The 12,765-nt window shown below is 35.8% G+C and overlaps 1 protein-coding gene across 1 annotated transcript; it reads left to right on the top strand.

Moving 5' to 3' along the window:
* Nucleotides 1-7,432: 7,432 nt before the first annotated feature.
* LOC113662538 (transmembrane protein 238-like) lies at nucleotides 7,433-9,209 on the top strand. The gene has a single exon (XM_047816947.1). The coding sequence runs from the start codon at nucleotides 7,543-7,545 to the stop codon at nucleotides 8,065-8,067; it is 525 nt and encodes a 174-aa protein (XP_047672903.1). The 5' UTR covers nucleotides 7,433-7,542; the 3' UTR covers nucleotides 8,068-9,209.
* Nucleotides 9,210-12,765: the final 3,556 nt, after the last annotated feature.

Consider the following 12,765-nt stretch of genomic DNA (forward strand, 5'->3'; position numbering starts at 1 on the left):
TCTAATGTGAATGTTTACTGGCTAGTAGTAGTAGAGAGAATGTCTTGATCTCTTGTGACAAAACACGGGGAAAATAATAATACATTATTTAGCAGACACCCTTATCCAGAATGACATATTTTTTATCTTATTTTATACAACTCAGAGTTAAGGGCCTTGTTCAGGGGCCCAGTAGAGGCAGATAGCCCTGGAATTTAAACTACCAACCTTCTGTGCTGTAAGCCAACACTTTAGCCACCAAACTACCAGATCCCCAAAGAGTATCCCGAACCCCCATTATTTTAAATTCAGTATTTGGTATAAATGAAACATCTTATTGAATTTTTGTGAGCCCACTAAAAATGTCCACTAAAATGTCATAGCCTCCAAACAAGCATCAACTCTTCTATCATGTATATATGATAAGACCTAAATTACTCAACATTACTGATATTGCACATTGCAGGCTCAACTTACAGGACAGTAACCCTGACAATTATAAGTTATATTTAAAATGATCTGCCAAATAAACATCTAAATCATCATGTTAATTTATTTTCACTCACTATTCTCTTACTGAGAAAGACATGACGTAAACAAACAGGCGTAAAATTCAAATGTCAACCTCAGGGACCTGAATGTTTGGTATGGCACTGCAGGCTGCTCATTGTCCTTCTGTTTTGGGATATGATGGCAATTACAATATTATATCACTATAATATTTCCATTCATTAATGTCATTGGCCAAGGACAATGTCCATTGACTTTACAGCTTTGTTTTTTTTTAATGCATAAATAAATATACACTGGGCTAAAGTTACCCTATGTGTGTGAGTACAGTTTAAAAAATAACCCTTGGCACAGAAAGCAGTATCCAAAGACTTAATCATCTCAGTAATAGATGAATCTTCTTCACACGTGTATCTGCTAAGAGAGATAAAACAGCATTATGAGGATCTGCTCAGAGAGATAAGACAAATCTTTCAGCTCCTTCTCCTGCTCCAGGGTGTATTTTCACCAGCACCTGATCAAAAACCTACATATCTGCTATTGTGTGTAGACAGGCCAGGACAGGGTTGCCCTTTGTTTTGCTTTTGCCATGTTTTATTGAGTGCCAGCACATAACACATTTAATTTACACTCATGCTTGTCAGTCAACATATTCTCCAGGGCTAGGCCGGTAAAATTATAGCCATGCTGGCTTCATATGAAGACCACTGTGTCATCTTTCAGCTAGTTTGATGGAGATACTTCGCATGCACTGACAGTGTGTCATCTTTTAGCCTGATGGAAAGACATGACACATACACTGACACTGTCCCATCTTTCAGTTTGAAGGAACGACACGGCAAATATGAGGTCTACGTCAGATAAGATAAATGCGGTACATATACATGCACCTATAAATTGCTAGCTTTAACCCAACACCCACACAGACACACACTGTTACCCACAAACATACAGCAAGCACACGAATCCCATTAGCTGACTTGACCTTGAACAGGATAATGAAAATACAAATTAGCTTCCTCCCCTTTACCCTTCATTCCTCCACCCCTTGATTTATTTGATGCTGGTAAAGCTTACTCTGGCTGCTGAGAGAAGGGAAGAGACTGGTGCTTTTACTGAATTCAGCTATCCTTTTCCTGTTCTCTGATAAAAAACAAAAACAAAAACGTTGTAGTCCGACTCTTCATGGCCATCAAAGCATATGTGACCTTGGGGACATTTCCTACTAAAGTATGCTTGACTCTGAGAAGTAGTCCAGTTTGACCGTTACTGAAAATCTGCTTCCCTGCCTGCAGCGTCAACAATCTCATCAAGAAATTACAGCATGCTCTTGACATGTGCCCCAAACTGAGTCACACAGAGCAGTGCAATCTGCCCAGTGACAGCTGGACTTTAAATAGTATTAGAGTGAAATATTATTGTATTGTATTGCACTAATATGGTATAATGTCAGACATTTTTTTACAGTGTAATATCAGACATAAATCTCCTTTTTTGCTTCACTACACTCTGAAAGGTGACTGAAACAGAAACAAGAAGTACTGTCTTTGCAGACTACAGAACAGTCTGCTTGAAATGCTGAAGGATGCTCATGCCTGTCTGGACTACAAACCCACTGGGACATCAGGGCTTGGGCAAAAGACAGCCTTGTTGGAAAGATCTTCAATTCCAGGCATTAGGATATGACATTTGGAAACTGCTGAGCATTAAACCACCTGCAGTGAACTGGAATATGTCGCTAGGCCTCATTAGGGATCAGTTTCTATTTATTTGTAAGTTTTCATACACACATGCTCTCATTCAGGCCATTAATAGCAATATGACAATATCAATTTGGACTCAGAACGTTTAATAATATTGCAAAATTAAAGCACATATTTTACACATAGCAAAAGGTAAACTTTACCTTCACAAAAGGTAAATTTGACATTTATAGTTTACGATATTTATAGGTTTCTTTTAGATTTTTAAGTGATTTCACAGTATTAGCACATTTTAGATAGATAGATAGATAGATAGATAGATAGATAGATAGATAGATAGATAGATAGATAGATAGATAGATAGATAGATAGATAGATAGATAGATAGATAGATAGATCTTTGTATTATATACAATCAGCTTGATACTGATACAGAGTATTAGACAATGTCAGTAATTTTCTATGACAGAAGCAGTTCTTTCAATTTTTTCAACAATTTTTTAGTTACGGCTCCTTGGCTTTGTGGGGTTTTTTATGCAAAACTAATAAACATTCCTATTCCATACGTTTAAGCACGTAACTTTTTTAATTGAAAGCATTACACAATGGTTTGTATTTTTGAACTAGGAACATTGTGTGAGGAATATTCTAAGAAAGTAAATCATTATTACAGCAGATAGTTTTAGAACATAGTAGGACTGTTATAAATATCACATACTTAATTGAATCCACTGACAATGTTCTCTGTTTTCTGGAGTGCATCTTCATCTTCACTTGACTTTCTAATTGCACTGGTTGGATACATGACTGCACCTAATATCTGTAAGCTTTTTTTATGTGCCATATGTGTCATTGCTTGATAAGGAAATAGAATAAAATACCCTAATATTACTCAATGAAGGTAATTGTGATGAGATATTGGCCATATGCAACACAAGCATATGAACTTATTGTTCTACCCTACAGCATGCATATACTGCCTGGTGATTGACTGTGTGATGCATAACACAAATTAAAACAGCTTGCGCATGAAAAACAAATATGTACGTTTTATGTGTGACAGGTTTGAAATATGAGGGACACAATATATTGGCACTCTGCCAGAGTTAAGTTTGTGAAAAGCATCTTTCTGTATAAGAAAGCCTGTAAACTTATACATATTTCTCTTGTTTAACTATAATGAGTACAGACATCTATAAGGACTTGAATTGACTTATTAGACCATTGATTAAAATACCTATACCCTACTCAACGTGAGAGTAAAAAATGACTACACAAACCACGGCAGCATTTTTTAATATGATTCCCTAGGGATCCTTACTGTGGTCTGCAAACATAGCAGCATTCATTATCTAATGATCAACCATTAGCTTTTCAATCACGTCTGATTGATTCGTCTTCAAATTACACAATGACAATAAGCTCATTTTAAAGTGTGCAACACTGTCCCTGCAATGCAGTACCTGCAAGTTGACTTCAAACAGTTAAAAAGTCTTGTATTTCATGCTGCATACTGTCTGAAGCAATTTATAATGCTGACTATAGATTCATTAAAATGATCAGCAAAGCGAATAACGCTGTTTCCAGTGAATAATTTTGTGGGTCTGTACATCTTAGAAGCTCAAAAAATCCCATCACAGATTAAATATACATTCTTTGGTGCAGAACTTCATGTAATGTAAACAGCTATGTCTGACATCAGCCTGTTAAATTGCTGCCTGTAAATGCCCATATTACAAGCTGCCCTTGATTAGCCAAAAGTAGTCAATTTAGCTTGAGAGAAAAAGAACATCACTTGGATGTTTTAGAAAAACTCATTTTGTTATTACTCTAACTTAAAGCCATTCATTTGAAGCAATTTTTTTATGCACATGTTCAGTGGTGTATGATTTATTTCATTTCAAAGAACTTATTCATTGTATGAATAACTTTCATTTTTTTATAGTGTGCAAATTCCAGCTTGGTACACAAACTTTGCTAATAAACTATTATTTTGTATCACATCTTCAACAGCTGTGCAATTCCCTTATTACAAAAATTAGAAAGAATATGGCACAATTGCAATTCTGCCTAGAGCTAGGAAGGATGTCCAGGTGTGCAATTAAACATATCAAGAGAAAATAAAAATGCTAGCTAGACTAAAATGATATTTCTTGCCATGCCAGGAGAGAACACATCAAGGGACATGAGACTGGTGTGCAGGTTCAGTGTCCAAAAGAACAACAACCCTAAGTACGCAGCCAAAACTACACTGGATTGGATAAAAAAACGAGAAACCAAATCAGTGGCATAACTTGAAAACTGCTCATCACAATCCAACAGACAGACAGACAGACAGAGCTACAGCAATTTTACCAAGAAGAATGAGTAAAAATATAAAGTTCTACATCTGCAAAGCTGATAGATACAGATCTGATGTCCCAGACGATTTGCAGCTGTAATTGCAGGTGACAAGTATTAACCAAGTGGGGTGAATATTTATGCAACTAACAAACGTTTTATGATCCTACTTAAAAGTCCTGATTCGCCCATTTTTATACACGTAGTTGTAAGTTTGGAAGAGTAGCTTGATTCTAAATTACAATATATTAAAAAAAAATCTTTTTAGCAGTCCTTTGGGGTGAATGGTGAGACGTGTGTGTTTGTGTGTGTGTGTGTGTGTGTGTGTGTGTGTGTGTGTGTGTGTGTGTGTGTGTGAGAGAGAGAGAGAGAGAGAGAGAGAGAGAGAGAGAGAGAGAGAGAGAGAGAGAGAGAGAGAGAGAGAGAGAGCATGACAAGACGATCAGATAGCAGAATAAATAGAGCCAATCTTCGTAATGAAGCAAAGACACAGCAGGCTCGATAAAATGAATGTGGGAATGCATACTGAATTACTGTCACTGCACATTTCTCCTACCTAATAGCTGATTTTGCCCATAAAATCTAATGCAAACCAATTTTATTTGGTTATTAGCAAGACAGTAGCGTATGATGCCAGCAATATCAGATAGAAGTGTAGGCAGAGAATAACAGTTATTGGTCAAAATATCGCAAATTCTGTCCCTTTCTGAAAAATGATAATGAGCCGAAAGAGTCGGATTTGAATGGTGAACCGCGCTAAATGACTCACTGAAAAGAGCCGGATTTCCCTCAGTATCCGACCTTCTCTACTGGGTAAAAATCGTGACCGAAACTATGTGCCATGAACTTTGCGCGATTTAACATGGAACACCAATCAAAACAATTTAGCTTATTTGATAGTCAAACCACTCTGTGTTAGGTATGATTGACTGAGTTGTAAGAGACTTTTATTATAAGGGCGGATTATGGAATATGAGAAATATATCTGCCTACAATTATTGCTGTTCAAATACTGTTATTGTACAAACTTATTCACATAATAGTGGCCTGTTTATATGCTCATTACTAGAATACGTCAATCATTCAAACGAAATATATCAGTGAATCAAATGTAGACAATCTTCAGTGTTTTGTCGAAATGTTTAATAAACGTGCTGCAAAATGTTCAATTCTAAAAAAAAAAAAAAAAAAAAAAAAAGGGAAACGTGTTTTTTAGGGGTCTTGTGTAGTTTATTACTGCCACCTGCTGCTCATAAGAGATACCTCCGTTTAATGCATAATTAATGTTACACTTGTAATAGATTTAAAAAATATAATATAGTGTAAATTCACGTGCTATGTAAAAAGAACATGATAACTAAAACGATAAATATATTGCATTTTATGATGATGTTGTTGGTTGGTTATTATTATTATTATTATTATTGTTGTTGTTGTTGTTGTTGTTATTATCATCATCATCATCATCATCATCATCATCATCATCATTATTATTATTATTATTATTATTATTATTATTATTATTATTATTATTGCAGACTAAAACAAAACCTCATAAAATTATATAATATTTATTAATAATGAATAAATGTACCATTACTGTTCCAGTGGTGATTGTGGGACTGTCTCAAGCCCAGAACCTCAAAACCCAGGACATCAGTGTCACTGCTCAGTTGAACTCCACCCAAAAGTATGCCAACTATACCGAAGTTTTAGAAGGAAATGTAAATTAAAAGATAGAACATAATTTCTAAATATCAAGGATAAGCAATGTTTACTATGATGCTTATTGGGGGGTTTCTATTGTATGAGCTGGATGAATGCTGGATTGAGGCAATTTCTCCATACAACAGACTGACTAAAGTTAGTAGTTATATAATTTACAAGAATTAACACCTTCTGGCCTATAATAAGATCTATAATTTTCTGTAGAAGTATAGCATGGACAGTAGTTTCAGTTGCAAGATTTATAATAACACACTTGTTCAAATATTATAGTTTTCATTGTTTCTGCAGTAATAACATACACAAGGGACTGTGCATTCTGCAATCATTCATGGTTAATTTATAATAAGCTGCATTTGCTTCACAGGAGAGAAAAAACACAGGCTGGTGAGAAAACAACTGTTTATAATTCACACTATATGGCCAAAGGTCTGTAAACATCTTAACAAAACACAAATGTTCATGTTGAACATCCCATTCCATAATCTCCATTACTGTCATAATAACCTCCACTCTTCTGGAAAAAAGCTTTCCACTAGAGTTTGGAATGTGGCTGTTGGGATTTGTGACCATTCAGAGGAGCATTAGTGAGGTCAGGTGCTGATGTCTGACAAGGAGTCCTGGGGAAAAGTTGCCATTCCAATTCATCACAGATGAGTTGTGGGGTTGAGGACAAGGCTCTACAGGACAGAACAATCAATTTCTTCCACACTAACCAAATATGGAGCAGATTTTGCCATCTTATTTCTAGTGAAGAGAAACTGTAATACTGAAGCACACAAAGACATGATATCTAATTTTGAGCTTCCAACTTTGTACTGTAGTAACAGCCTGGGGGGGGAAACATATATGTGATTGATGATCAGGTGTCCACAAACATTAGATTTAACTGTAAATTGATTTTAAAAAAAAGAATTGCTGACCAATTATTAATAACTGCAACAAAACATGACAGGAAATACATCAGCTGTGTGGTTTGTGTTATATGGCCCATTTTAAAGCTAATACACAAATATGCGTCCATCATTAGAATAGTTATAATCATATAAATGCATTGTTAATTTATTAAGAACAACACAGGTATGAAGCATTAACGCCTAAACTCCTGTAGGCCAAATGTAGCACTGGACAAAGGCGTGGCTTTTACGTGCATGACGTCATTTCAAGGCGGGGCTAACAAACAGGTGTCTGCTCAGGAGGAGGGAGAGAAAGAAACACAAGCTGCTGAAAGAGGCACAAACTCCGCGATTTTTTTTTTTTTTTACATGCGACGGTATCATGCGCAATGGGGCCGACATGCATCGGGAGCTGTGTGCCCTTATTCGTTCTTGGAGTGATTTTTGACGTGGTCGGCTTGGCTGTGCTGCTCGTCGGTGCTCTCGCCGATCTGCGCCTGGACGGCCGCTTTTACGGCGACTTTCTCATCTATACGGGCTCCATCGTGGTGTTTTTGAGCCTCGTATGGTGGGTGCTCTGGTACACAGGGAACGCAACGATCTCCTCTGACGATTTGGAGAAAAACACGCTGGACACTTTGGCGCTATTTGCGCGCAGATTCTCCACAAGGCTTTCGCACACTGGAGCCAAATCCACGGAGAGAGGAGAGAAGAACAAGTGTGTTGATGCTCTAGAGTTGATGAATGGGTCCGTACCTGTGTATATTCACATCCCACCTAGGACGGCGTGGCAGATCTCGGGCATTGAGAGCTACGATAACGCAGCTTTCGAAAGTGTTGACATAACAGCACCATGTGAGAAAACAGTGGACTTGGAGATTGTGAGGAACGGACGAATAGAGAGACTTCTCTGATCACCAATATTGCTGGAGTTTTACAGTTATGTTCTGTAGGTTTCTCTTCTCCAGTATCAGTTGATTGGATCCAGTCATTTTTGTATACCTTTCAGCACTACATACCATCTGTTCCACAAGGGTGGCTACTGATTATTCAGCACTTTCATATTAATGCATCTCTGGACTTGAACTTGATGTTTTGAACAATTTTCTGTGCATATCTTGTTTAAGTAATTCAAATGGAAATTGTGTTGTTTTTCTTGTTAAGTGTTAAGTCACATTTTCTACTGCTGACATGCTAGGGAAGTGACATGGCATCTAAAGTTTGTGAATTGCCTTGTCATGATGTCTTTATGACATAATGTTTACTACACCTTCTTCACCATGTTTTGGTTGCATTTAGGGAGCAAAAGGGGATAGGAACCTGTGCCATTCCTTGTAGCTATTGTGGAAACTTTAAGCATACAAATTATTATGAATGTATTATTATGAATATTTCACTTAGAAAGGTATATTTAATGTATCTTTTAATGCTTTTACTCAACTAGTCGAATTGTGTAACTTAAATGTTAAATATATGTGTAAGGTACACACAAAAGATGTATCCTTGAGTGTTCCACAATGATGATAGGCAAAGGTACAGTTTAGTAATAGTGAATTAACTGGAATTGAAATTTCTAGATAATGAGGCATTAGGAGTGGCTTGTTATGGTTTGATTTTCTACCAGCTTACATTTCCTTCAGATCAAGTAATAAGTTAACTTTTAATGTGGAATTAATGAGAGCTCAGTATCAACAAAACTTCATGAAAACAAACTTTGATGTTCCATTAACTGTACTTTGCAGGTGGAGATTTAGAGTCATGTTCTATAGGTTTCTCTCCTCCAGATCAGTATCAGATGTTTGGATCCAGGTAGTTGACCTCCTATACCAGCAGTACATATGTCCTGTTCCAAAAGAGTGGCTTTTGTTTATTCAGCACTCGTATAGTTGTGTGCACATTCTTCAGAATGATTTCTGAATCTTATGAATGCATCTCTGGACTTGAACTTGAGTGTGCTGAAATTTTAAACTAAAGCAATTTCTGGGCATTTGTTATTAATTCAATGTAGGTTATGTTGTACTTTGTACTCAAAACATTTGCATTTGTTCTAAGTATAATAAATTAAATGCAAATGTCTGAGATTAAAAACAAACAAACAAACAAAAAAAACAACAATTGAGCACCTTGTGACAGTTTAATTTTCTACCAGTGTCCATTTCTTTCAGATTGTTAATAAGTTAACTTTTAATAAGAGATAATAAGAGGTGAAATTGTTGCTTATTGTGGCAATAGTCTTTTGGAAATTCAACACTGGTTTTCACAAAAATCAACTGCTTTTATTCAGGGAAAGATGATTTAACATTGCTCACTGCTGCACTTATTTCTTTTCTATGTACTTTAAACAGAATACTGTTATTATGGCTGATTGTATGTAAATATTTGTCTATGTGAACATATCCTTAATAATTAAATATATTTTTTATAAGAAATTGATGTGGTGGGGTTTTGATCTGAGAAGGCACACAGTTGCCAACATGACTATATTTGAGTAAAATCAAATATATTACTGACTAAGCTACATCAGTAATATGTTATTTTAAGAAATAAAAGAAAGAATTTTAAAGCTGATTATAAACCACATAAATATTAGTTTCAAACTTAATTTAATGAGGAAATGTTAACACAAGCCTTTATTTTTGTCACATATACATTACTGCACAGTGAAGTGCCTTCTTTAGATATCCTTTGCTGTGACAATATTTTGGGCTGTAAGTATAATAATAATAATAACAATAATAATAAATTTATTATTATTGTTGTTATTATTATTGTACACATTCAAATAACATTAACAGTTAACATTTCAATAGCAAAAATTCATTCACATGGCTTGATTGGCAGATTTGAAAAATCTTTAATTAAACAAAGATGCGAAATGCATAATCGTTGGAATGGTGAAGCTTTCTGAAGTTGATGCTTGTTCTTTATAAAAAAGTTTTCTGCAGTGAAAAAGCCTTCATGGGTTAATTAATTTCCCATTTCCAAGAAAAAAGATCAGAGGTTGGTAAGGTTATGACCATTAATGTCTAATGGCTTTTGTTGTGGCTAGTCAAAATGTTTTGTAGCTTAATATCATTCTAAACAGAGCTTCATGTTCATGAAACTTGAGTTTTCTTCTGGTTTCCTGTATGATTTTTCCTGTTGATCTGTATGAACCTACTAGTAAGGGCGGATGCTTATATAGTTATAGATAAACCTCAAATTTGAGATGAATCAATATAACAGATTTGATCATTTTTAATATTTCATGACTGCTGCCTAATGACTGAATTTGATGTTTAGTTTTTAGTGTATTTATATTTTTTGTCCAAATTCACTTTTAATATAGTTTAATATTTATTTGTAAGGAAACTAGTGGGATTTAAATTTTTATGATTTTACTGAATGGCAAATTATGGGAATGATGGTTAAATGCTGAAGTTCTACTGACACTTGGTTGCTATTTCAAGGCACATGTACCTTCTAGAATAATGGCAAAATAAATAAGACTCGGGAGATATGTCAAATAATTTGCCAGTAACTGAAACTTTTGATTCCATCTTAATTATTTTCAATAATAATTTATTAACGTATTAATTATTTTCAGTAATTATTTTCTGAATTGAGACTTCTGTAAAGTCTCTCATGTATGTGTTACTACATGAAACCTTACCTATATCCTGGTCATCTTGGCATCTGACATGTAATAAAACAGGTTTTCCATGAGACACACCCTGTTGCTTTGAAAACATCCATTTCACCCACGTCCTCCAGATAATCCTGTTACATACACAAAGCAGGTGAATGAATTCCTGCATTGGAGAAAAGCCACAGAAATTGTGGGAAAGAATGTGCTTTGTTATCAAATTGTCATTCTCCCAACCGCTGGCATTTCTTATTCTAAATATTTGATTTTGTATAGTGTGACAACACTTGCATATCAATATCAGCACCAATATTTTAATACCACACAATTTGAATTTCTTTGGCCCAATTTATGAGCGGCCATAGATGTTGCTTGCTAACTCAGTGTAAGCTTTGTTCTGCGGGTTGTTCTGTATACTATAAATAAGACCGATGCAGAGTCAGTAAGTTTTAACCATTGCATTTACAAGCACTAAAGGCTCACATTAAAATTTCTACATGCCATCTTTGTCAGGTGCCTGTTGTTTTTTTGTATTGGTTTTTTGTTTGTTTTTCACCCAAAAGACAGAGAGAGAAGGGGGGGAGAGAGAGAGAGAGAGAGAGAGAGAGAGAGAGAGAGAGAGAGAGAGAGAGAGAGAGAGAGAGAGAGAGAGAGAGAGAGAGAGAGAGAGAGAGAGAGAGAGACTTACAGTCCAGATTTACTTTACACATCAAACCTGTTAGACAAGTGTCTAGATATCCAGTTCCAACACATCTGAGCAGGGCAACAGGACACCACCAACTGCACAGTGCCAGAACAGGACATTTAAGAAGAATAGTGAGATCAAATTGTGTCTGACTGGACATACAGCAAACATGCCCTACATTTATCCTGATAACCCAAATAATGTTTCATAGTGTCGTATTTATTTTATGGTTGGGAATTCAAGCATTTAAAGAGATAACACCCTTATGTTATGTACAGAATTTCGTAATAAATATTGCTTCATGTCATATCCTGTATTGCTTAACGAATATTACATTAATACTGATGTTTTAGGTTGGCTTTAGACTTTTTCTTGGATCTCTACCAAATCTGATGATGCAGAAATCAGGTGCCACCTCAAGACAAAGCTCATAATGAATAATTCATAGCAGCATGGCGATGAGAGTGTAACAGGAAAACTAGCCACTGATGCCTTCAGGGTTTTCTCTGCAAAATGCAAGATACTTAAAGTTTTCTGCTTCCTATTGTGATGGGAATCATACTGTATGTACTTTTCTACTATGAACACAATTGTATCAGTTGAGAAAACAAATCCTTATCAGTGAGTCAGTGAAATCAGTGAGCTAATGTGTAATTGTGTATATGGCAATCATAAAGAAATTATTACTCATTATATCTAGTATCTGAAGGAGTGGACAAAGAGGCATAGCAGCATAAAGGAGTGGCAATGTTGCCTTACAGTGCCAGGGTTCAGGATTTTGCAACTTACAGAGCCAGGCCTTAAAATGACTGCTTCACTGATTAGTGTCCAGACTAGGGTGCTGATATCCATGATTTCCACTCACCTTTCAAAAACATGGCAGTGTATGGTTTGCTATGCTAAATTGTCCCTAATGTGTGAATGAGCATGGAATATGGTGTACTGTGAAGGACTGGCATCTCATCTACAGATAATTCATGTGCAGTGTTTTAGAGATGGACTAGGATCAATTAAAATCTTGATCATGATAAAAAACAGTTCCTGCTTGGTTTCCTTACTCTCTACATATTGTTTATTCATGCAAAGCAACTTACAGGTTAAAAAGCTTCATAAAAAAACAGCTGTGGCATTTGGATCTAATCTCACATTCTTCCAGTCAAGAGTACAGTCTCCTGACCACTGCGCTAATTCCTCTGCCTGTCGACGTTTCCTTCCAGGAGAATAATTGGAAACACAAATTGCAAAAAACTCTGAAGCACATGGTTGTTGGCAAGTTATCATGCTTAAAACAAAGCCAATTAG

The sequence above is a fragment of the Tachysurus fulvidraco genome, chromosome 8 (assembly GCF_022655615.1).
Source record: "Tachysurus fulvidraco isolate hzauxx_2018 chromosome 8, HZAU_PFXX_2.0, whole genome shotgun sequence".
Lineage (NCBI taxonomy): Eukaryota > Metazoa > Chordata > Actinopteri > Siluriformes > Bagridae > Tachysurus > Tachysurus fulvidraco.